Source organism: Amblyomma mixtum, chromosome 8 (genome assembly GCF_055824585.1).
Source record: "Amblyomma mixtum isolate Tamu chromosome 8, ASM5582458v1, whole genome shotgun sequence".
Classification (NCBI taxonomy): domain Eukaryota; kingdom Metazoa; phylum Arthropoda; class Arachnida; order Ixodida; family Ixodidae; genus Amblyomma; species Amblyomma mixtum.
The window spans coordinates 57506948-57533640 of NC_143019.1; the positions used below are offsets into that span (position 1 = coordinate 57506948).

The 26693-nt window shown below is 44.7% G+C and overlaps 1 protein-coding gene across 2 annotated transcripts; it reads right to left on the bottom strand.

Moving 5' to 3' along the window:
* Positions 1–1134: 1134 nt before the first annotated feature.
* On the bottom strand, positions 1135–26693 carry LOC149332572 (uncharacterized). Of its 2 annotated transcripts, XM_089558213.1 has the most exons (11): positions 26389–26690; positions 25444–25518; positions 24033–24196; positions 23177–23235; positions 20801–21157; positions 16286–16549; positions 14531–14730; positions 10166–10311; positions 8611–8895; positions 5145–5227; positions 1136–4212 (listed from the first exon to the last, which is right to left on the bottom strand). In XM_089558213.1, the coding sequence occupies exons 1-11, from the start codon at positions 26482–26484 to the stop codon at positions 4001–4003; spliced, it is 1941 nt and encodes a 646-aa protein (XP_089414339.1). In that variant the 5' UTR covers positions 26485–26690; the 3' UTR covers positions 1136–4000. The 2 variants fall into 2 exon arrangements, with proteins under 2 accessions (XP_089414340.1, XP_089414339.1); XM_089558214.1 differs by lacking the exon at positions 8611–8895 and having other exon boundaries at positions 1135–4212; positions 26389–26693.

Below are 26693 nucleotides of genomic sequence, written 5' to 3' on the forward strand. Positions count from 1 at the left end.
CTCTTTACTGCACCTTTAAGGACAACGCAGTGAGCTATGGAAAGAAAAATGATAGGTGTGACGTCAAGAGACTGGAAGTGGGCGGAGTGGGTGAGGGAACATACGCGGGTTAATGACATACTCAAGAGGAAGAAATGGGCTTGAGCAGGGCATGTAACGCGAAGGCAAGATAACCACTGCTCCTTAAGGGTAACGGAGTAGATTCCAAGAGAAGGCAAGCGTAGCAGGGGGCGGCAGAAAGTTAGGTGAGCGGGTGAGATTAGAAGTTTGCGGGGACACGGTGGGCGCAGCTGGCAGAGGACAGGGTTAATTGGAGAGGCCTTTGCCCTGCAGTGGGTGTAGTCAGGCTGATGATGATGATCCAGTTGTCTGCCAGAGGTGAAATGCCCCTTCCATATATTCTTCCTCTACACTGCCAGACAGTCTTCAGGCAACAAACAAATTAAACAAACCTACGCCTGAAGCTCTCTTCCAGACTGCGGAAATTGGAGAACAGAAGAGCCCAGCCCAGCCAAGTAAAATGGAAAGGTAGTGCGCGTATGGAAAGAATAAATAAAGCACCCCAGCTACGCCATTTTCACAACTGGACTTTCATGCAAGCTTAAAGGTGCACTGAAGAGGAATCTAAACTTGTCTTTTTGCCGCGGGAACTCGATCTACATGTCCCTAGCATTCTTAGAAACCGCGACTTACGGCCCTGTGTGGCCGATTTCCCTAATTAAATCCCTAATTAATTTCCCTAATTAAATTAACGTCCGGCTCCCGCCTTTATTTTTTTAATTCTCCTCGTACGGTGGGCGGAGTCGACCAAAACGTGAAGTGCCTTTCAGCCAGCTCCGTGGAGGCTTTGCTTTCGCTTTATGTTGTTTTTTAGGTTTCCGTGAATAAATAGTTTCATTCGCAGATAATATAGCCGCAACATAAGCCCGCAGAAATAAAAATACGCGCGGACTATTTGCTTCTACGGAATACTACGTATTACTCCGCCAATGGCAGAGCGGCAAGCTGCCACGGGACTGGGTGAAAGGTACTCCACGCGTTGGTCGACTCCGCCCACCGTACGGGGGTGAATTAAAAAAAAAGGCGGGAGCCGGACGTTAATTCGATTTAATTAGGGAAATCGGCCACACAGGGCAATAAATCGAAGTTTCTAAGAATGCTCGGAACGTGTAGATCGAGTTCCCGCGGCAAAAAGACAAGTTCAGATTCCTCTTCAGTGCACCTTTAAGTGTTAGCTTGCAACTTATTTACACTTAATATACGGCGAAATGTGATTCCCTTTGAGGAAACTTAAAAAGACTGGCACTCAGCATATACAGCCCAACAATTGCTGCCTCAAAATTGCATTCTTACAATCATTACATTACATTACACTCATAACTTTTAACACCTAATTCTGCTCACAAAATATGCGAAGCTGACAACAATGAGCTAAGAACAAAACTGAAATGAATCACCAAAAGCGAAGCTTTGACTGCCTATAATGATCTAAAAGTCTGAACAGCATGCAAATTTATATAATTCACGTCTTCAGTATGAAAAAAGTAAAAAGAAAAGCAAAGCAATAAAGGAAGAAAGAAATGTCCTTAGAAAGCAGCTTGCAAGATTTGTACGCTTTCTGCTACTGACTTGTAGTCCAAGGCCACCCACTGTGGGCTTGTTTTTGCTTTAGGGACAGTCTGACAATGTTCGCTAAAATATGGCACCATCAAAAAAACTCCAGGAATTTTTGGAAGCGCACATAATTTAACAAAATTTCTACCGTAGGCTCCCCTCTGTCATGATAGTTTCTGCCAAATAACACAGCCATATGACATTTTGTTCTGACCCAAATAACTTTTAAAGCTGACCATTTTCGTGGCATCAGTTCTCGTGATTTCTATGGGCAACACTGTACAACATCACACATATTACTAGCTCATTAGTACCTACTGCGCGTTTGTGGAACAAAAATAGATGGACACGCATTTGGTCGCTTCGGGAATTCCACGAATGGAGCCATTGCTTCCAGCTGCTACTTTAGCAATTCAACAAGCATATGTGAATTTTTCCAAAATATTTGTGACGTCGCTGCATTGCCTTTGACCATGCAGCCAAGTTTCGGTTTTCGCCCCAAAAATATTTTACCAAGTATTAAAAAAACAAAGTAGTGTAAACATAGAGGACTCTAAGGAATGTAACGCAATCCAAACAAAATGTTAAACATAGAAAACACTGTGGTTGCTCTTTAAATTGCATTAGAGCAACGTTTTCTGAAGAAACGATAGCTTCAAAGAACACGAAAAAAGAAAACAAATCTCAGATCTTTCGCCTTCTATCAGAGTGAACAAGTCACTACGATTTATGCATCTTGCCTACCCCATGAATATTCACATTTCAAAGCCCAGATGACCCCATCAATCCTCCTCTCACTAGACAATGCCAAGAACCACTGAGAAAGCCTCTCAGACATCAGCTTTAAGGCGGGACACTGCCCTAAAGAGTGAACTTTTGAACCGCTTGCGAAACTTGCAAGGCTAGTTTATATCACCGCTGAGACTATCTCTGCCAAATTTCATCATTCTAGAATAAGCATGAAGCCCGTCATGCAACCTTTATGACAAGGATGACTAAGCTTGCTAACGAAAACTATCGTTCGGGAAATAAGTGGAATTTTCCCAATTTTTCGCATTATGTGGCTTCAGGAATGTCCAGAGCACATATAACTAGAGAATTATTTTGCTTAGTTTTGCCACATTTTAAAAGAATGCTGCCGTATATAAACGACACTGGTTTTTCATTTCAACCGTTTTGTTAAGCTCATTCTTTAGTATTAAAAAAAGGAAAAAACAGACTAACTGAATGCAGAGTTGTGTTCTTCCTGCCTGCTACAGAACTAATACTACCCAGTAATTTTGTGACAACAGTTTTCCTAAGCTGACAATTCAGTGAAGAAACAGGAAATGACAAATATGGACCCACAAGATTGAAAATCACCCCACTTTTTTTTTTTGCACTTCAATGTTCAAGAAAGTCCCCCTGCCGAATAATAAAATTTGGCAGAGATGGTCCCAGCAGTGATATAAACCAGCCCCATAAGTTTATCAAAATTGAGCAAGCAGTTGAAAAGTCCACTCTTTATTTATGGGTAGTGTCCCCCCTTAAAAAAAATAAGACAGGGAAGGGTGGGTGATACTGGAATATGTTAACCTGTATAAACTAAATTAACCTGTGCAAGCTTAAGCTCAATCCAGAGAGTCAGGCAGGCCCCTTTCCTGCTTTACTTGCCAAGATTCAAGAAAGCTTTCTAGAATGAGGTTGTTAAGATTTCGCAAGCCCAATGCCCAGCTTGAATACCAAAGAGTGAATCTCTCTGTCCACTACTAAGCAACCTCCGGATAAGCCGGCGATTAAAGAGTGCACTACCAAATGTTCGTGCAGGAGCCTCGCAGTCCGGGCTCATCCTCAGCTCACTGTGGACCATCCTGAACGACCACAGTGGCACCTTTTGTCATCGCACATCATTATCGGTGCCAATATGGAAGCAAACAATGACACAGCCAGTTAAAGAAAATGAAACAAGTCACACACTCATTTCAATTTCGGATAAAAAAAAACTAAATGTGCAGCTATGGTACAAGCAGGGCAATGAACAATGAAAATGACACAGGAAGCAATGACGGACAGATGGGAACAATGTCACAGCTTGCATGGTTTCGACTTTTAGCAGGGGGGTTAACCAACTGCACAAGACACTTTCTCAGTCACTTCGCAAAGTGGGGGTTCAACAAGAACTGGGAAAGGTAGGCAGCAAGAGGGAAAGACTGCACATTACACCACTGCAGAAGCGTGAACCGTCACGACGGGGCTTGTGTGAGGGAAGAAACGAGACGCCTTTGCAATTGGGGGTGGGGGATGGGGGCACTGCACAGCTACTAAACACCATGGTGGGACACACACACACGCACACACACGCACTTGCACACCACCAGGGGGCACTCCAGTCACCACCAGGGGGCACTCAGCCATCGGCTGCAGCGGAGGCTGCACGCTCTGCTGTGCGTTTTCGCTTGGCAGGGGTTGCCTTCTTTTGTTGTTCGCTGCCGTCCTCTTCGTTGCTGTCGTTGTTGCCGTCCTCGTCGTCCTTCCACTCATACTCGTCGCCCGACTGTTCCCCTCTCTCGTCTTCTTCCTCTTCTTCCGATGATCCTTTCACCTTCCTCCGCGGTTTTGCTGGTAAAGGCAAAAGGGTTTTGTGTTCTGGCACAACTCTACGGTTGAAGAGGAGTTGAACCCAGTTTATGGGCTACGGGTTGCCGGCCAGATCTTAGAACAGAGCTCCGAAGGTGGCAGTGAATTATTAATGGCATCTGTCCTCCAAAATGTAGGCATAGACACCGCAGAAGGTTTAACTCTAAGACAGTTAGGCTCCAGGACAGTTACGTTATACAGAGCCGTTTAAAAAAATGGTATTGCCAGTAGTTTTCAAGTCGATGCGGAGTATACTGCACGACACAGTAATGATTAGTATCCGCTGGCGCAGAGATTTATTTTCCAGCTCGTTTTGTTCCTGTAAAAACTAAAGGCATTTCAGAAGATATCTGAGACATGTGAGGATAAATAAAGAAAGGTGGACTTTACAAAGAACGCTGACAACTAGTGGCAAGCCCAGCTAGTGGCAAGCCCAGTAAGGGGGCGGCCTGCCGACACTGCGGGGAGAGACCAGAGCAACACTGAGCAGATAGCGACCAACAGGACATGCTGAAGGATCGACAATTTTTCACATGGCACTACTCCTATCAGCACTATTGTCAACTGTGAACAACGTTAGTTTTTGTCATGTAACAGCCACAAAAGCTGAATGGATCACCTTGGAAAAATGCCACTTATAGGAAACGACACCAATTCCGTAGCTCAAAAATGGTATAAGCCGTCAGAGAACAGACAATGCATTACAATGAAGGAAAAAAAAAAAGTTGATTCAGATTCCGTCCCATTTTGCGGAATATAGTTTCATACTACTACTACTACTGATTCAGATTCACTTCATGATTTCGCACATCATCACTAGTGGGAATCTGATAAGCCGCTGCCTTCAAAATCCTTGCCACCGCTTTCAAAATAGCAGCCAGCTCAATGTGATGGCAGAAACTTTCTGCACTTACCCTTCTTGCTTGTCTGCTTTGGGGACTCCTTCTTCTTGCCTGTTGCGGGGTGCCTGAAGTTCTTCAAGTGTTGGGCGTTTTTTCTGCGAAACGAAGAAACACCAAATTCAGCACAACTGTCCAGGCGCTCTTTGCATTCAGCCAGTTACCCAACCCCTGTGTGCTGAAGTGTTGTCCAATGGCCCAGAACTGCGCTACAATAACAGACCCTTTTACCTTAACGCCCTGAATGAAATTTACAAAAGTCAATAACTACAGACTTTCCACACAACCTTATCTCAGATATGACAAAACCTCAGTTCAAATATGGACATCCGTCCCGATTCAAGAAAAGGTAGCGACACGTGTTGCCTCCAAAGACTAGCACATGGGACTATATACTTGGTTGAACAATTATACAACAGCTGTATCTTACCGGTACTCACCTATGGGGCAGAAATGTGGAGGCTAACAAAGAGGGTTCAGCACAAGTTAAGGACAATGCAGCGAGCTATGGAAAGAAAAATGATAGGTGTAACCTTAAGAGATCGGAAGGGGGTGGAGTGGGTGAGGGAACAAAAGCGGGTTATTGACATCCTGATCGAAATCAAGAGGAAGAAATGGGCTTAGGCAGCGCATGTAATACGAAGGCAAAAAAATTACGGAAGACACTTTAGAAATTTTAAAGTGTGCTTGGCGAAAGCCTTCTGGTCAACCCACCGCCGCTTCCCCAAATCACTTGCCAAACCGCTTGGTGCATGGCGGCTTCCAGCATGTGCGGTTTTTATTGTCTTTGGCAACTGTGGTCGATTTTTTATTGTAGTGATGTAGAGGCAGCTCTTTTGCTGTGTCTCCACTGTTTGTTTGTTCTGTTCATTAGCATTGGCATTGACCATTAAATCTGCGTAAGAAATTACCTAATTACTCTCTAGAATTTAAGATAGGTAACTCTTGATCTAAGAACACCAGCTCAATTATGACTACATTTTTGAAATAAGAAGAGAAAAACACATCTGTATGCAAAATGTCATCAGATTCTAGCCACAAATAAAAAGGTCAGTTTTAAGACCCTTGTCCCCCTTAATAGCCGCTGGGCCTCAAGGGTAACGGAGTGGATTCCAAGAGAAGGCAAACGTAGCAGGGGGCGCCAGAGAGTTAGGTGGGCGGATGAGATTGAGAAGTTTGTGGGGATACGGTGGCTGCGACTGGCAAAGGACACGGTTAATTGGAGAGACATGGGGGAGAGGCCTTTGCCCTGCAGTGGGTATAGTAAGGCTGATGATGATGAGAGCAAAAGCAAAGAACATTACGTGAATATGGTATGGTCCAATATGGTATGAGAGTTAACTTCCAAGAGCCGCACATGGGCTCTGAGAGATGCTGCAGTGGATGGCTTTGGATTAATTTTGACGGCCTATAGTTCCTGAACAGGCACTGACATTGCATGGCATAAAAGCACTTTGGTGTTTCCACTTTTCGACGAACCAACCGTGCAGGTATGCAAGCCACTGCCTCCTTCTTGTAGCTTCCAATCCGCTCCAAACAAGTATTGAGATGAAATTCGGGCTCTGCAAGACTGTGTTTTTCGTCTCTCTATTTTGCCTCGCCTTTCGAGGCCGCGCACCAAACTCTCAACATAGAATGCTAGGACGTTGCACAAGAACCTTAGCCAACACGACGCACATGTGCACCATGCAAAGTTTTTTTTTTTATATTTACGACGAAAGGTGCATCTTTTGTTCATGCTTTTATGCTACTGATTTGTGCTGTGCTTGCACACTGTTCTGAGTCATGCACAAAACCTTCGGCCTCTCACTTGACTTGATGTGGTTTTTATAAGTCAGTTCGCAGAGAGTTACCGCAGGTGTAAGAAACAAAAGTACTAGACCAGTAAGAGCGGTATACAACGAGAACACAACAAATTCTCAATCACCAACTACTGGTTCACAGTAAGAGCTACGCTACGAAATAAGACAACAAACAATTCTGAAGTACAGGCCTACAGTTCCGCAATGCAATGGATCGCAGCAATGAAAGGTGAGTGCAACTTCCACTCAATACTGCTTTAGGAAAGGTAGTATGCTTAAAGTAACAATTTCACACAATAAGTTGGGTAAGACAATGGTTATGAAACTAAGATTAAATTTCACTACCAATTTCAAACCAAAGCAAAGATTTATTTACAATTCAACCAGTCACAAATTATGCAGACATAATTAAGCCTCCAGTACGTTGTCCTTAAGGGGGGACACTGGTCTTGAAAAAAAAATTTTTATTAATGAAGTCACAGTTACAAAATCTTCAGGGAATATGTATTTTTGTGTGCTGATTCTAAATATGTCATTTAATTTCATGTAAAACAATTTCTTGAGCACTTATGCACTTTTTATGCAAGTATTCTGCGGAGAGTTTTGAAGAAAATTTGCTGTGGGAAACTCGCTGAAATGTATGCCATTGGGTTCTCTTGACACCAAGGAATACAATAAGGGTGAAATTGTCTTCCTGCCTATGATAGAACTTTAGTTATAGAGTTTTGAAGTTGTCGCTTCAGAAATGAGAAGAAAAGTGTGTACTCCTGTTTGTGAAGTGGCAGCTTTAGTACCCTGTAACTCAAATTCTATGACAGCCAGGATGATAATTTTACCCTTATTGCATTCCTTGGTGTCCAGAGAGCCCAATGGCATGCATTTCAGCGAGTTTCCTGCAGCAAATTTTCTTATATGCTCTCTCCAAAAGACTTGCATAAAAATTGCACAAGTGCTCAACGAATTGTTTTACACAAAATTAAATGACATATTTAAAATCAGCATACAAAAATACATGTGGCCTGAAAATTTCATTACTATATCTAGATTAATAAAATTTTTTTTCAAGACCAGGGTCCCCCCTTAAAGTAACAATTTCACACAATAAGTTGAGTAAGACAATGGTTATGGAAACTAAGATTAAATTTCACTACTTCCAATTTCAAACCAAAGCAAAAATTTATTTACAACTCAACCAGTCACAAATTATGCAGACATAATTAAGCCTCCAGTACGTTGTCCTTAAAGTAAGCGTGGGTAGGCCAGTAGGTTTACAAGGTTCAGTTCAGTCCAAGGGTTACGACGAAAGGTGCATCTTTTGTTCATGCCGCCGCGGTGGCTCAGTGGTTACGGTGCTCGGCTGCTGGCCCGAAAGACGCGGGTTCTATCCCGGCCGCGGCGGTTGAATTTCTTTGGAGGAGAAATTCTAGAGGCCCGTGTACTGCGCGATGTCAGTGCACGTTAAAGAACCCCAGGTGGTCGAAATTTCCAGAGCCCTCCACTACGGCGTCTCTCATAGCCTTAGTCGCTTTGGGACGTTAAACCCCATAAACCAAACCAAACCAGTCCAAGGGTAGTAGCTACTTGTACGCACCATGCCATACCATGTTGTTCTTACTTGCTCGTGTAACAAATAAGGTTTGATCTGTCCTTTTTCGTGCGACAAGCAAGGCCCCTCTAACCTGAAGCACTCCTTCCCGTATCGGCACATTGGTCTGTCGTCCTCATCTCCGCTCTCGTCGTGGTCGCTCTCTTCCTGCAGTGGCTTGGTGCGCTTTTTGCTGGCAGCAGTAGCAGCGGGTCGCTTGGAGGCTTTCTTGCCACGGTCGCTGTCACTCTCCGCTTCGCTGTCATCGGTGTGGTCCTTTGCTTCTTCCTCGTCTTTGGACTCTTCCTCGTCAGCCGAGGAGCCCTCGTAGTCAGAGTCCTTGGGGTGACTAAACTGCTTCACGTGCTGTGCATTTTTTCTGCACCCCGGGAAAATTAACGGAAAATGCAGTTAAAATTGTTGGCCATCACAGAGGGCACGTTGAAACTCCAATGAAATGTTACCGACCAGGCCCAAAGAGCGCATTCATCACGCACCAAACATGCCGCATGCTCTTGGTGGCTGCTCTTGGTGGCTTGTGTGCTGTGTACTGGCTTTGAAAGGTGTGTGGCTTCAATGAGTTAGTCACACACACACTCCCTCTCTCTTGCACATACACACGCAAGCATGCACTCACACATACTTAGCCTTTTATCTCCTGCCCTTTTTTTTTATCACTTCAACTTGAACTCTCTACAGAACTCAGCGTGCAACACAAGGTTCTCGTTCATAAGCTGGCATAAACTGTTACTCTTATAGTAAACCACGATAACATGAGAAGCGCCTGTCTCCTGTTATTCTTTGTCTGTGTGCTGTCTTTTGTGCGCTTCATCTACTCATGGTACCGTATTTACTCGCATATAGGTCAACCTTTTTCTTCCAGAAATGTTGCCCATAATTAGTTATCGGCCTATATTCGTGACCAAAGAGCCTCGACCTATATTCGTGACACAGGTCTTCATCATGCGGGTGCACACAGTGAACTGCTGTGTGTACCCGCATTGCTTTTTCGCTCATTTCTGTGGTCTTATCGTGGTAGACAGCTTAGGAAGCAGTATATTTTGGCGTTCTGGGCAGGAGCGGCAATAGTAAAGCACGGGAGGTTTTGGAGGCGTACCACATAAGAAAAAGAGGAAAAAGTTGTGTCAGCGATACATCTGTGAATCTTTTTAAAGATGAGATTCCATGAATGGTTCTGTTGATTGCACATCAGGTTTCTTTCTGCGCATGCCTAGGTTTCTGTATATTTTCTCGCTTTTCAGAGATTAGAGTCAGATGAAGTGAGTGCTTGTCCTACGTCGTATGTGCATGTTTTTCAAAAGATATGGGTCGACTTATATTCGAATGTTTTTTTTTTTATTTCTCGGTGAGCCCAATGTATAGGGGTCGACCTATATTCGTGGTCGACCTATATGCGAGTAAATACGGTACTCTTCTAGGTGACACTTTTTCATTCCCTCTTGCTACAAAAAAATCTGTTCACGCTTTTCTGTTTTGGCGCCAAACGAAAGCATGAAATCTGAAGATCAGCCTCGCATGCATAACAATGTCCCAAGTTCAGAGCACCCTTAATGCCTCTACGTAGAGGAGAGAGAGAGAGAGAGAGAGAAAGAAAGCCGGTGACTGCACTGGACCGTGTGGGTGCTGACCTGAAACACTTCTTGCCATATTTGCAGGTGGGCCGCTTCGCAGGCTGGCGCCTCTGGCCCCTCCTGACAGGCGTCTCTTCACTCTCCTCGGAGCTGCCGCTTTCCGAGGTCGACCTCTTCCGCCTGTTCCGTGTCCTCGTTGCAGGCTGAGCAAGAAAAGAAGAACAGCAAGCAAACATTTCCAACGCCAGAACACTAACAACCAAAACAGAAGTGGCAAAGGTTGACAGCTTTCACACGTTGTGCGACGTTATTAAGAAAGAAAAGGTAAACATTCTCAAGCTCCAGTGAAGACAACCTGACAGAAAGCAGGAGCTCCCAAAAATGCAATAAAAGGTGCCTTCTTTAAAACTGCTGCTTTCCAACATTGCCCCCTTCCTCCCGTTCTATGTTGCAAGAAAACGCAATGCTTTAATGCAAACATTCCAAGAAGAATGTAAGTATAGCAATGCACCACTGCATCCTGTCATAATCGCTTTTATGCCTAGAGAACATAGCTAGCAACACTCAGCAAAGGCCACGAGAGTGACACTGCAACAGATTCAGTTGATCCACCAACATGCTGCACTGATGGGAATGGCGCAATTTCGACCAAACTACACATCTTTGCAAGCTTCCATCAAAAGGTCCTACCAGTGGTTCTCAAACAGGGACCTACAAAGCGTGAGCGCTCACCGTGCATTGTGCCCGCGTTGAATTCGACAGTAGAGTCCACAGAGTGTCACACCTTTCGCAGTGCTATGCGAGGTGGCACACAGTGAGAACCCTTCCTCTTGCCAAGTGTTGACAAGGTTTGTGTTGATGATCATGACACGCTAACAGCTGGCATGACACACGCTGAGTGTCGCCACAATATCGAAGTTACGAGAGTACAAAGATTAGTTTCCTAAAGTTCAGGTTTGCCGAAATCAATGGCAATGCATTTTGTGCGGTGAAGTGTTTGCACAAAGTTCCCTCGTGCCAATTGCCCGCCACCTTTGCCCAAAGCATGCAGCCTATCAGGGACATTGACTTCTTCGAAGTGATGTCTCAGAAACTGGATACCCAAACAAACTAAGATCACACTATTAGACAGTTTTATAACAAGGCCACCAATGCTTTATTCGTCAACTGACAGAAGCATGTCTGCTGGCTTTCCACATGCTGTGATCGTGACAGCAGGCACTTTCACAGGTGCATAACTGTAAAATTACACTTTGCTAATCCACTTCACTGCCTTAGTGCTTTACACATAATCGGCACCTACGCCGCACGCCGCTGTCAATGAGCCTGCAGACCGCATTATTTCATTTTGGCACTTCTGACCCAAGCCTCTGCATAAATTTTACTATAAAAGACCTGTTTCTGCTCTTAAGCGATAGTAAAAGCAAGCTACATCATTAGCTATCACGTAGCCAAACTGATGAAATCTCACGACATCTCTGAGACACTGATCATATCCTGCATGAAGTAAGCTGCCGGCTCTGTCATTGGAAATAAGCATGCGAGAACATGTGAAAAAATACCATGCTAAAATCATTTGGTTGCACAAACAGTAAGAGAAATGGCGTCTGATGTGCAAAATCAAATAACTCAATAACTGAAGTCCACAGGGAAGTTTTCTCTTGCCGTGGATGAGAGCTGTGACGCGTATGGTAGTGCATAGCTCATTGGGTTTGCATGTTTCATTGATAACATGGTCAACACCCAAGAGTTGCTTTTGTGTACCCAGTTTGAAACGACAGTGGAAAGTCAAGACTTCTTCAATGCTATTAGCAGTTTTTTTGTTCTGCACGGACTTAGTTGCGATATGAAATGAACGGTGGTGCAACAAGGACACTAACAAGAGAGAGGGGACACCACATGTGCACACTACCAACTGTTTACTGCATGGAAAGGTGGCATATTTAAACATACAGCTCAGGCATGACACTCATCGCATTATCGCTCCAAACCCAACACGTGGAAAAAAACAACATCAGGATAACAGACAAGAAACCTTTAACCTCTGCATAAAAAACTAAAAGATTCTGATAACAGAACTTAGAGGAGGCCATCTCATAGCAAAAGCAGAGTAAAACATGAGAAGCAAAAGCAGTCAAAAAGAAATTACAATCGTAGCAAAGGCAGAGTCAAACGCATTAAGCAAAAGCAGTCAGAACCCGAAAAAACAACAAAACGGAAAAGACAAAAACGGTAACAAAATTAACAACCTGCCTAAACAAGCAACAGACGGCCGCTAGAAATGCAGGGCTGAAAAGATGCACAGCACATCTTTGCATCTTTTTGTTGTACTGTGCATCTTTTCAGCCCTGCATTTCTAGCGGCCATCTGTTGTTTGTTTAGGCGGGTTGTTAATTTTGTTACTGTTCTTGTCTTTTCCGTTTTGTTGTTTTTTCGGGTTCTGACTGCTTTTGCTTAATGCGTTTGACTCTGCCTTTGCTACGATTGTAATTTCTTTTTGACTGCTTTTGCTTCTCATGTTTTACTCTGCTTTTGCTATGAGATGGCCTCCTCTAAGTTCTGTTATCAGAATCTTTTAGTTTTTTATGCAGAGGTTAAAGGTTTCTTGTCTGTCATCCTGATGTTGCTGCTTTTTTCCCCGTGTTGGGTTTGGAGCGATAATGCGATGAGTGTCATGCCTGAGCTGTATGTTTAAATATGCCACCTTTCCATGCAATAAACAGTCGGTAGTGTGCGCATGTGGTGTCCCCTTGTTAGTGTCCTTGTTGTGCCGCCATTCATTCCATCATGCACCAACTCGCCCCTCAGGCCATTCTTCTTTAGTTTGGATATGTGTGTGGGAATGTGCACTGATGGTACCCACGCAAGCTGGCAGATTGGCAGGTTTGCTAGGCTTTGTCAAGCAAGTGAAAAGTTCGGTCATGTTTCACAGGGAGGCTTTGGCATCAAAGGAACCGAGGCAAAAACTACCAAGTGTGAAGCAGCATGCTGCCAAAGTTGTGAACAACCCCAAAGCAAGGTCCATGGCCAGTCAACTTTTCAAAGTGCTTTGTGAAGAGCTCAAACACAAGCATGGAGATGCATTGGCTGCCATGCAGAAGAGTGCTAGCTAGGTTTTCTGAGCTCCAGAAGGAAGTGAGCATTTTTCTACCAGAGGACAGGGGGCTGGGAGAGACTTTCAAAGACCCTACCTTCCTCACTAAGCATGCCCATCTGTGTGACATGTTTGAGCAGCTCAATCGCCTAAACTCCAGAACGCAAGGGGTTGCACTGCAGTAATGTATAAAACAGTTACAAAGTGAGGGGCTTCTCCAAGAAACTTCAAGATTGGCTGAGCCGGTGGGAAGAGATGACTATTCTCCATTTAAATAACTGACCAACTTTAAAAGACCTGGAACAGTATTCACAGCTTACCAAGAGACAGTGATGACACACTTGGGAACACTCAGGTGTCACCTAATGAGTTACCTCACAGAGTCTGCTCTAGACAAGACTTGTGACCCCTGTATGGGCATCGGTAACTGGCTTTACTCGTGAAAGCGTTGATGCTGAAAATGAGCTGATGGAGCCTCGAGAAAATGTTGCAATAAAGGCAGAGTTCGCGCTATGGACCTCTTATACGATTAGTTAGGGGACAGCTTAAATGTTTCCCCTACTCTGCGAAAAGGTTGCAAGATTGCTGTTATAATTATCGACAACATATGCACATGAAAATGGATTATCAAGACTTGCTTGCTTGAAAAGCAAGTATCGCAACTGGCCGAACATCGGTGCAGACATTCACCTATATGTTTAAGCAACCATACCACGAATTGACGAGCTAGCAAAAGCAAAGTAAGGGGGCCGTTCTGATGCGGTACTTGTGCGTGCCAATGAATAATGTCCATTTCATGTACAGTCAAACCCACTTATAACAATACCGGTTATAACAATATATCGGATATAACAATGGTCAGTTGCGGCACCGTCAGCTTTTGCATGTGTTCTATGGTATTTTCGGCACAACCCTGTTATAACAATTATTGGTTATAACTATGGTATTTCCATGGCACTTCAGTATTGTTATAAGTGGATTTGACTGTATGTGAATCAATAAACAGTGTCCCTTTCACATTGCAAATATTTACCCCCCCCCCCCCCCCCCCCCCTCTCAACCTCGGTCACCAAATCACTCGGGGCAGCCCACAAGGGGTCCCCAACACACTCATGGTTGAGAACCACTGCCCTAGAGTTTACATTGCTGTCATCGTTGGTTGTAGTTGTCATATATGCATGTTGTGGGAGAACAATCAGTGACGCACTCGAGGAATTAAGGACTTCTTGCATAACATGCCATAGAGGACAGACACCAGATTCAAAGTGTACAAGCCCCCCGCCATTGTTTGGTCCCAATACTTGGCGAAAGACACTGCGGCCACCCACCTTCTTCCTGCGGCTTGAACGCTCCCAGTCACTGGCGGACTCACTGTCTGATGCAGCGTAGCGCACAGCAGTCTTCTTGGTCCGGCGGTTCTCCTCTTCCCAGTCACTGCCGGAGTCGTCCGCCTGTCTTCGCCGCTTCTTCGGCTTCCATTCATCGGAGCTGTTGTCCCACTCATCGTCGTCACTCGCGATGAAATCATCTGCAGGTGAAAACCACGAAGAACAAATGTAAAACACACACACACGGGGGAGAGAGAGAGAGAGACAAAGAGAGAGAGAGAGAGAGAGGTGGTAGGGTTTGAACGCAGTTAAACCGAGCAGACGTGTGAAAGCATGTGTTTAGCCTTATTGGCTTATTAGAGTCAGGTTAAAGCTCTGATCAAGGTTATAAGCCAACCTGATCCGTTCGCGTCGCAGATGAAAGTTGATGAAGACAACAATGTGCAAGCACAGTGCGAGATTGTGTTGCAGTTTAACACTAGCCGTGATTGGCTGCGGTGATAGCATAGTGCTCTCGAGCAATGGCCAGCAAAGCTGATCTGTTCAAGCTGCTGCGGGTTCGAATCCGTGTCATGGCAATATTTATTTATTTCATCAAGGTGAAGGCTTCAGCAGTGAATCGGCTTTTGTAGCTTTAAAAAAACTTTAATCTTCACACCAGTCTGGAGTAGGACCTGCGGTGCTCACAAGAGAGGCATCACATGATCATACATTACTAACACTACCATGCTCAAAAGCACGAAACAATACAGCAACCTTCTAGTCCATGAAGAACAGGAAAATTCTCAGATGCAGCCAACATCAGTCACTTATTTCCAGCTGTTATATGCTTGGCCTCAGTTTGAAACACAAGGCCTCCACAGGAAGAAAGAAATTTTTTTGCGGATTTCTCTAATGCCGGCAGCTGGCCATGCTGACAGCATTTATTGGTTGGGCTTCTTTGAACACACAGTGCAACATTGGTTAAGAGGACAGATGAGGCGTATACAGTACTAAAGGGCGGGCACGTAATCAAGAGGAAGAAGTGGCTGGCACAGGGCATGTAATGCGAAGGCAAGATAACCGCTGGTCCTTAAGGGTAACGGAGTGGATTCCAAGAGAAGGCAAACGTAGCAGTGGGCGGCAGAGTGTTAAGTGGGCGGGTGAGATTCAGAAATTTGCGGGAATACGGTGGCCGCAACTGGTGAAGGACAGGTTAATTGGAGAGACATGGAAGAGGCCTTTGCCCTGCAGTGGGCGTAGTATGGCTGATGATGATGATGATGAAATTGCTTGCGCTCACATTTCGGTATATCCACTGTGCAGTTCGTTACAGAAAGCGTAGTCCACATGAACAATGATAAAACAGCTTCGAGTGTTTGATATAAGGTTGGTTTATTGGTTTATGGTGTTTAACATCCCAAAGCGACTCAGGCGGCGAGGGACGCCGTAGTGAAGGGCTCAGGGAATTTTGACCACCTAGAGTTCTTTAACGTGTACTGACATCGCAAGGTACACGCGCCTCTAGAATTTCGCCTTCATCGAAATTCGACCGCCACGGCCGGGATCGAACGCGTGTCTTTCGGGACAGCAGCCAAGCACCATAACCACTGAGCCACTGCGGCGGGGCTGTTTGATATAAGCCCAATTCGCTCTACCTGGGTTCGTTTAATTTGGTTTGACCACACGGACCAATGTTGCGAAGGCGCTGAGAGAGGAGCAATCACGAGGAATTGTTCTGAGTGCGCTTCCTCCTTGCCGAGGCAATACACTCACCCAAGGAGATCTTCTGCATGAGTCCCCGGTTTTGCCTCGAGGATCGACCACCCTTCCGATCGCGAGCTGGGGCAGTAGGGCGCCGTTCTTCTTCCTGCTTCTTCTTCTTCTTGGGCTTGTACTCTTCCTCAGACTCCTCCTCGCTACCCTCGTCCTCCGACTGGTCCTCGGGCTCATTCTCTGGCTCACTCTCGGAAACCTTGGCTTGCCTTCCGCGGGCCTTGGCTGCTGGTTCCTTTGCGCCCTTTCTGGGGCTCGTCGGTTCTAAGAAAAAATAAAAGGAATAAAAAAAAGAAAAAAACACAGGTGAGGGGGTAACACTTTAAGGAGAATACTTTATCAACTACTGTAACAAAAATGCAGTGCTATATAAAAAATCTATGCCTCTCCAGTAACCAAGAGTAGAGTAAGCATGAAATGTTTACGGGCCTAATGTCATCTCGGTGGACACCCGAAACGCACTGTACAGGGTAAAGGAAGGGCCGTTGGGCGCGATGCCTTGCCCTTTGAATGCTGCGCTTCTCCCCTGGGCCCCTGTGCGAAGCCCCTAAGAGATCACGTATGACAACGAAGTGTATCGTGGCATTTATGTGCTTTTTGCACGCGTTATTAGAAATCGGAAATTATAATTCCGTGCATTACAAACGCACAGCTCGATTGATATCTTGATAAACATTGAGAAGGCACTGGCAGCAGTTATTTTTTGCGACTCGTTTGGAGACCAACCGGCGCTTGCATGCCGGTCGCGTAGGAGGGCTTAGAGAGTCTCGTCCAATCTCGTACGGTGCCCGGATGTTCTCGTTTCAGAGCCCGGATGTTGGCTGTCGGTCTCGGCGTGACGTCACCACACTGCCGACAACGGGAGCTAAAAGCATTTCATGCTTAAAAAAATTTGTAATCGCACTATTTGCAAAACGAAGTGCAGGTGCTCCCTGTGGCCATTTTTTTCAAGCTAGCACACAGACCCACCAATGGGCTATGGCATCACCAACAACAGACACCTAGATTTTTCCAAAAGGAGCCCTCAGTAGTTCACTTCGACTGCTACAGGTGGCATGACAATTTGTTGACCAGCAAGTTTCGCACCAGTCAGAGCCCTCAGTTCCAAAATATCAGGTACAGTTGAACCACGCTGTAACGATGTTGAAGGGGCCTGGTAATTGCTTCGTCCTAGCCATAGCTACGTTATAGCCTGTGTTGACTGAACTTCAGAGGGAAACCGCCATTCTTTCACTATATCCATTACTTCGTTCTGTCATAACGAGGTTCCACTGTATACACAGGGTTCCACAACTGACATCAGGGGCCACTGCTCTGTCGCTTTCAAAAATGAGGAAAAGAACTACATCAAACTTAATCATCTGGCTTCAGTTCTCCTCGTGCAGAGTCCTGTATTACACAAAGAAGAACAAATACACAGTTTCATAATGTTTCAATTGCTCAACAAGGAGCCCTGTCCTTCCCCACACACAGGCAAGAGCCTAAGGTGCAAATACTGGCTCTAGTGTAACAGCAACCACTGAAACTGCAATGTCACAAGGCCAAAATATTAAATACAGGTGTCGCCATCACTGCCAGCCAATTTCGCAAGCAAACTGCAATAAGTCGAGACAGTTTTTTCGCACGTATCACTGAGGCCGGGCTACACTGCCATTTAATTCGCTGCAGTGATCACAGAGGCCTTTTCAGTCTTGACATCATGAGTGTGAATTTGCTGCCACACAAACATCAACGTAGCCAGAAAGAACCACGGGACCAATTTTCGTCAAGACCAAAATTTGGATGGATTTGTCCTCAGCGTGCCTTTAACAGTGGGAAAAACGTGGATGTAAAAACGCCGAACAGCAACTGTGACTGCTTGTTGCGTCCAACTGAAAAAAAAAATTCCTCCTCCTGAACTATCTTGTCATGCAATCATAGCGACTTGCGGGCATATGTAAAATAGCGAATAGGGATCAAACAACGTCATGTAGCTACCATCGCTGGGATCTACCAATCAGGTGAAACAAAGGCAATGAAAGGGGTACAAGGCTACAAACTCAAATGTGTTCCGTTTTAAAAGAACAAAAAGAAGGTAGCAAAAAGTGAGAACTGTACAAAAATCATACAAGCCGCGACAAGCAGGCGTATCTACACCCTTCCAATTTTGTAATGACAACACGTGTTGTATTGCTAAATGCGACGTGTAAACTGCTGCATTCATGCTATAATTTAACACATGACGTGGCATTTAATCGCCCCTCTTTTCTAAATAACAAGCTACTTGCCCGATTCAACCAGAAATGACTGAAAATGTGCATCATCTGCTGCGACAAAAAGCCAAACAAGCAGCAATCACCGCGATGATTCTTCAGGAATGTCTACCCTAAAAAGTTTGCTGCCACTTCCACTTCAGAGTGGTCGCTTACCCAGAGGAAGTGAGATGGATCAGAACCACTGCTGTGTATGCTGCTTGATCTGGCTCTCTGTCACTGCAGACGATGCAGATTTTTAATTCTGACTGAATCAAGCAAGTACTGCATCCCAACACATTCCCAGAAAATAGGGACCATTAAATGGCACGTCATATGTTGAATTGCTACACGAACAGGCAAGCTGCGTAGCCGAGAGAAGCATTTCACCCGTTGCATTTAGTGATGCAACGTGTGCTATTATATATATATATATATATATATATATATATATATATATATATATATACATACATATTAACCAGACAAGGGAAGGGGAATGAGGGGCTCGTTATACATACGAGAGAAGCCAACAGCCACAGAAACCAAGGGACTCAGGGGGAATTTTTTTTATTTATTTACTTGTGGTGTTGATCAATGGAGAATAATACTGAATGTGTTATCACTTAAAGATAATTGATTACAAAGGCAAAAGAAAAAAAAAAACCACATGCCGTCGGTGGGAACCGAACCCACGACCTCCAATTACGCGTCCGATGCTCTACCAACTGAGCTACGGCGATGGCTGTCAGATCTTCTGCTTTCGGGGGTATTTATGTTTACAAGTGACCTAGCCTTGAGAGTGTTCATCAGCGCCACCCACGTTCATAAGCGGAGGACGTAGCACGTCCTGAGTTACCGCTGGTGTGACGTGGAACGTCATCGAACGGCGAGGGTGGAAGCTGTGGAGAACCCTCTTATGCTTCCTATGGCATCAAGGCTGCCAAAACCGAGGCTGCTCCTTTTATTCTTGCACACATGAAGTCATGTTTCACAACTGCCATTGCATAATTATGACCAGCAATTTACTAAAACCGCTGCACCCCCCATTTAGTGTCCAACAACGGAGGATTTGAGGTATAAGTATAAATAAAATAAATGAATAAACTTGCCCCATAAGGCGCACGCTTTATAACGAACGCCTTCAAAATCTGACGACAGTCGGCGTCTAGCACAGTATAAGGCCTGTATTCTGGATGTGTCCACAGAGTATGGGCATGGATTAAACTGCGTGCATTCTCTTGGTACACACAAAAAAAGGAAGGGGAGGCAAACGCCGCTACCATCTCAGATCACGTTAGTTTAAAGCATGGCAACTTCCGCTGCCTCTAAATCTAGCACAGCCACCCATTTCTGCTTTTTGAAAGTGTAAATGCTAATTCTGAGAATTCCCAGCACTAGTTTTGTAACATTCGCTTACAATCATTATTCCAGGGAAGATGGTACGACATGGAATGGTATGTGGAGTTCAACAAGATGCCACTGTGGAGGGCTCCAGATAAATTTCAACCGGTCACCTGACGTCACACAGCTTCCACCTCCAGATGGCGGTGGGTGCAAAACCGATCTGAGCGGATTGAAGCCGGCACGTCGACTTAGTGAGCACTACCAGACTTATACCTGTGCCACACGCGCACAAGAAATGGCACTAAATGCTTAAGGCCTTAAGTTTGTTAATGCCATTATTTCCGGAGTTGGTGCTACATGTCCACATTTAATGCCATTATCGGAAGTGACGATGGCGATAACGCTTGCAACGTAGTTAAAAGTTTCATCTGAATATAAACATTCTTAATGAGCACAATATATCGGGAATGTTGTTCAAATGTAATGTAAAAACGATTTTCCAGAAAATACGGCTGTTCCTGCTTTACAAGTCGAAAAAGTAGGCATAAACTCGCATGTCAGCACATAAGTCGAAAGTACCTGTCAATAAGGGTGTTTAAAATGGCGCTCTTCGCATCGAAAATGCAGTATAGATGCCTCAACTGACTGAAAGTTAAGAATTAACCATTTCCTACTGGTTAGGTAGTTGTTACTAACAAAGCTGCATGCTTTTCTGCGTGTGGAATGGGAACGAGAGTACGCATTGCACGGGCGAATGAGTTGTGGCGAACTCAGTAGGTCGCGAATGGCAGTAAGGCTAATGCCATTAAATTTATGCGTGTGGCAGCGCACGAATGCCATTAAAACTTAAGGCAGTAAGCACTTAATGGCATTAAGTCTGTCCGTGTGGCACGGGTATAAGGGTCTAGCTTGCTCCCACACCAGGCTATCCACTCACCGGAGGTGGCCTGCTTCCCTTTCTGTACACTCGAGGCCTTGGCTCTGCCGCTGGTTGGCGCTGATGAAGACTTGGCTGCACTGTCCAGCAGCCAACGTGGCAGCGTCCTCGTGCCCCCAGACGCGGCCTTGCTCTCGCCATCGTCGCTCGCCTTGGCAGCGGCACTGCCCGCACCCTTCCGCACCGCCGCCGCTGGTGGCGCTTTGGAGACGGCCTCGGGGCTAGCCTCTTTCGAGCTTCCCCGGTCCCCGTTTTCGGTCTTGGTGGTGCCGGATGTCGTCACGTGGTGGTTCTCCTCGGCGCTCCCGTTCTTCTTCGCCTCCTCAGATGGAATGACTGCTGTCGCCGGCTTCTCGGCTGCAGAATTCAACGAGCATTTAAGGGGGGATGAGGAGATCGATGGCAACTTTTCTATTTTTCGACTTAGAGTGATGAAATCTGGCAGACTGGCTTAAAACAGCATCACACAATCAGATGTAAAGTTTCACAATGACAGCTTCAGTAGGTTCCCTTTTAACATTGTTTATATGTTGTCCCCATGTTGCTTGCTTGTGGAAAGCCTAGCATGACAAAAAAAGAGGCTACAGGTCTGTAAATGCTTTTAATATTTACTAAGAAGTGTGGTGCAAATCAAGACTCTTATATTTTTTAAAAAAATTTCTCTGCTCTGTTTTTTTTTTGAAGGACACAATATGCACCATCTTTTATGTCTCGAATGTACCACGCTCTAATTACCATGTAATAAAAACATAAGAGCCTGAATGGTAAATCTGAGACTGTCTTGACACAGAACACATTGCAGAGATCACAACAAAACAAACAGGGTAAAAATCCATGCACCCATTGCTGTGCTACGCTTTCCACAAGCAAGGTATTAAGCTCAAAGCAAACTTTTGAGAAAACAGGCCTGAAAGTTCTAAGCTAGCACACACTGTCTATGTGTAGATGCCGACAAATACCTTTATTTGAAGCGCTTAAAGTTTTTTTTTCTTGAGAAATATTTCAGTAATTTCAGTACAACACAGAAACATTGTTGGAGATGCCGAAAAGTGTACTTTTCAAAAATCAGCTTCTTTTGCAATTTTTGCGATCTGATCCCCACATCCCCCCTTAAAGGGGCCCAGAAACACAATCTTAGTTAACTGTTTTGCCTGTTTATTGCATACAGTGAGTTATAATGGTGCTATTAGCGTCGGTAATACCGCGTACATTCCGTTTTTTAATATTTTAATGTCCTCCCAAAAACAAGTTCATGGCTCTGATGGTGTCGCCACACAGTGGCGGGTTTTTAGCAGCGGATATGACATCACCTGGCGCGAGCTTGATGACTGGACAAACAGTAAATATACTGCAAATTGTGTGAATAAATAGAGACACATTTTGTCACCTGTCTGCGTTTTATATTAGATCAAAAAAAACAACTTGCTTGTCTTAGATAAAAGCCCTGCAAAGCAAGTAAAATAAAAATACACCACCAGGGGCGCTCTGGCATGGAAACAATGCTGCCAGTCTCAGCAAGAACGAGTTACAGAGAGCAGGCAACCATGGAGTACAAACTTCCGCGACGTGCTCTGGCTGGCTGTTTTGATTGGTTGCGCCAGGTGCCGTCATTGGGAGAGTGAAATAGGAGTGGGAAGCCCCGCCAAAATCGAGTTGAGGGCAGCGTTTTGTTTGCTTGTATTTTGAAATTTCTTCACTGAATAACTCCAGTTCCTGTGCATCGATTCCTGTAATTCTTTTTAAGTCAGCATCTGTGTGACATAAAGAACCCACCTGAAGTATAGCCGGTATTCCCCCAGGCAGTGTTTCACAGCCCCTTTAATCCTACCACACTGATGACCAGTGCTCAAATGTAACAAAACGCAGTCGGTAGCATTAACACTGCGAACAGGCTAAGCAAGACGGTAAACTGGACAAGTGTTTACAGTTTCACGGTCAAACTGCCTGAAAGAACACATGCACAAGGAAAGAGCCGAACAAGAACAGTAGTTCTGCTTTGCTTACTTTTTCTAGTCAGTGTTCTTTAATGCTCTTTGACAATGACAGAAAATAACAAGGAAATACTATGAGTTTGCTGCCTTCGCACTTCGGTTCCATCTCCCCATCCAGTCCTCTTCTCCAACCGAGTGAGATACCGAATCACAGATGACCACTTATTTATTGCCCCTGCATTCTTTCTTTCTTTCCCAACGTCCATATTAACAAATTGCAACAACAAAAAAAAGTGCACCGACGGAGGCTCAAATGACTCCATGCATAAATACACTTGATGGGTGGCTTTTGCGCTCGGTCTCTTCTAATAGTCAAACTGAAAAATTGCATTTCTCTTGTTCCAGCAGTGTGATTCAAGCAAGCCCCGGTGAATAACTGTCTCACCAATGCTGTCCTTGTTGTCAGCATCGTCGGCAGGCCTAGACTCTTTCAGGTCTGCTGATCTGTAAATGCAGCGCCACACAAGAGAGGGATGAGTACTTCAAGCAAAACATGGGACGCCGCTCAAATGAAAAAATATGATACCCTACCTTACTTCCATGTCATTTTTCTGTGCAAAATATCGAGTGACAAATAAGCTTCAAACATAACTACACACATCAAGAAAACATGGGTAGACTTTAGACTTGTGAAGAAAAGGGTGCTAGTACACTGTAATGCATAAAAATTGTGTCTATAGCAATATTCAGGTGGTTTCATAACACCTTTATGCACTGACAAACTTCACTATTAGCTAAAAGGCCAATATAATTTGCCATCCCAGTACCCCACAAATTAATAGAATGCCAGATTTACATGATGCACCTCATTGCTTTCTTCCCTTTTCAAACAAAGAGCACACAGCAAGAGAGAATGACAAACAAACAAACAAACAAACAAACAAACAAACAAACAAACAAACAAACAAACAAACAAACAAACAAACAAACAGCTCCTGGTCACTAAGGTTCACATTAAGGAGGAAATAAAGAAATAATTTAACAGACAAGCTACATAGACCATTAGGTGCTTGCCCTAAGTACTCTTAGAACAAACTTGAGCTAAACCCTGAGCTAAATGGAAATTGATAATCACTGTAAGCCTGATGATACAATCACAGCAAATGACAGTCATACAGCATGTATGTAATGAAACAGTTTGACTCTGCTGTCGTGCACTTTACGAATGTATTGAACCAGCAACTACTATCTCGACAAAAAAATGCCTGAAAAGGAAACAAAACTGCTCAAGCATGACGTACATGGATGAAGATGATGATGAGTTGGTTACTTCCACAATGTACTTGTAACTATTTGGCAGCAGCGCTATGGAGTCACCAGACTGCAGCAGCTGTTGTTTGTCCTTTTTCATGACTTTCGACGGCCCTTTGCCTTGTGCTTGGAAAAAGCAAGGGTTGACATGGGTCTGGAAACAGAAAGGTGTTCGTTCAGAGAAGGTTTATCAAAGAGTAAGGGCTTTCTAGTCGGAGCAAACTAGAAGATGCCAAGTCTAAACCTGTAATTCCGCAGGTTTCTAATGCCAGAAAGACACCTTGAGTACAAGACAAAATTACTTGCAACAACTGATTTGCACACGAGATGATGGCCTCATAATGCTACTGTGATAGGTGCTCACATTGCAGTTAGTCCCATGCTGGGTTCTATAAAGACTAATCCGTGTTCTCCTCTAGTGATTTAGCTTTGCAACTATAGGAAATAAACTTTTTGCTGATTTAGCTTTGCAACTATAGGAAATAAACTTTTTGCCTTTGTGTATGTAGTGAGCCCAGTAATGACTCTCTGAACCTCATTTTATCATGGTAAACACAGTGTAGAAAGAACACAGCTTTCCGTTTCATTCCTAGTCTTTCTGTGCTGTTTGTACAATAGATCATAACCACCTCACCCAGCTATCTGTTCTACTCATTATTTTATCTACACAGAAAAATAGAAAATGTATCAGACATGCCTTCACACGCTTAGACTGTCAAGCTGCCTCAAATGGGCTCATCCTATTGTAGCCCCATTTTCAGCGCAGCTCCATAACTCTAATAGCACTTTAAATTAAAGCATGCAAAGTTGCACATGAGCAATGTATACAGCTTAGGATCATGGGCTTTCAGCTTTTGCAGCAAATTAAGTCAAAATCTTGTTGAATGTAGCTTGGCGAGTGTTGAGACTAAGAGTACCATTTACAGGAGGCATTGTGCATATGAAATAACTGCTGTTACAAACAGCCGGGCAGACACATGTTTAATAAGCTTGAGGTGCGATTTCCGGGTACAATTACAAAACAAATCAAGCATCACTTACTCAAAACATTCTCAACTTATGCTTCCAACATCACAAACATTATAGCCAGCAATAAATCAGCCCTATTCAGCAACCTGTTACAACATAGAAAACATCTAATATGTGACGTTAATGGATGCAGAATGCTTTCAGCAGCACTGGTGCCTTCTTTTTATTGAGCAATAAAACATAGTAGGTTTTTTTTTCTTCTCCTTAGAAATGGCAACAGAGCATCACAATCATTGCCAATACGCTTCACAAACCAACAAAAGGCCTCAGCTTGCATGCATTCACTCAAACAAGCAGCAGGATGGTAAGCAGCCTACGCTTACTCGTTCCACACAACAGTATGCAACTTGAATGTGAGCACAAAAGACTCACAGGTGTGAGAAAGACTTCGCCCTCTTGTGTGACTTCCAAGACAGCATGGTTTCTGGAAACCTTCTTGTCGCTGCACTGTATGAAAATATTAGAAAAAGGTGATAAGGGAGTGATATGGAAGTTATCATGCAGATCGAAGGTGGGGCAGTTTTCAGGCAAGCCTCTGCCTCTGAAGTGATCAGTTTAAGTAATTATCGAGACACCGAAACATCCGCTAGCGGAATATCGCTATTTAAAACTGTGATCGGTGTAAACTTTCGGTTGCATGTTCGTAACAGGTGCTTAGCAGGGAAGGAATCAGCCTTTTCTACACACCGCGCATAGTCGGTGGATGTCGGCTATGTTTTAGACATCCCTGCATGCTTTCCCAATATTTACTTGTCTTTTTTTCCGAAGGTTCTAAAGAGACTTATCCTGTTAAGTCATCACGAACCATACGTGCACCGCATACGCGATGCGAGTTTAAAACGCCGGTTTCGTCGGGGTCAAGTAAACAGGCAAGTCGAGCGTCGGGAATTCCACGCGTGTCCGAAGCACCTTATCCCAACGTTCGAGGCCTGGGCGATAGCGAACCCGTCCAATACTCGATCGGACCAGCGAAAAACCGCGCTGCACCACAAACCACAGTGTGTCGAAGGAACGGCTCAACTCAAGACGCGTTGTTTCAGCCCTGCCTGTCCGGTCAGTCACCCGCCACACTGTTGCCGTGAAGGAAGAACTATGCACATAAAAAAAAATACACTAAAAATTTGGGGACGCCGCCGTAATGGATCTGGGCTGTTTTACAGGGGTCTCCAGAAACGCTCAGGCGTATCGGGTTGCATGCAACTGCGAGAACTTAGCAGATTGAAAGTTCCACGATCGAAGCTTGGCGCAAATCTGTACTACACCAGCAGCGCGCAGCGCAGTTGAGAAACGAACAGTCAGGCGCGATCGGCGACTTACTTCGAGAAGCGGTCCCCGGCCAATGATGGTTTTGCCGATATTAAGCTCCACTGTCTTTTGTCCGCCTTCGACGGGCCTCAGGACGATCTTCTTCATGTTTGCGTTAAACTAGGCGCATCGCGTCACGACACAAGGCGTCTACCGCAATGAAAAATACACCGCATCACGAGCAACAGTCACCAACGCAGAAAGCAGCGCACACTACCGCCCGCCATTTTGTGTTGCTCCGCGCGGCGGCAGCTCGCAAATAGTTTCTCCATAAATCATTGCTTCTGCGCTTCCGAAAAAAGCTGTGCGGGACGTTT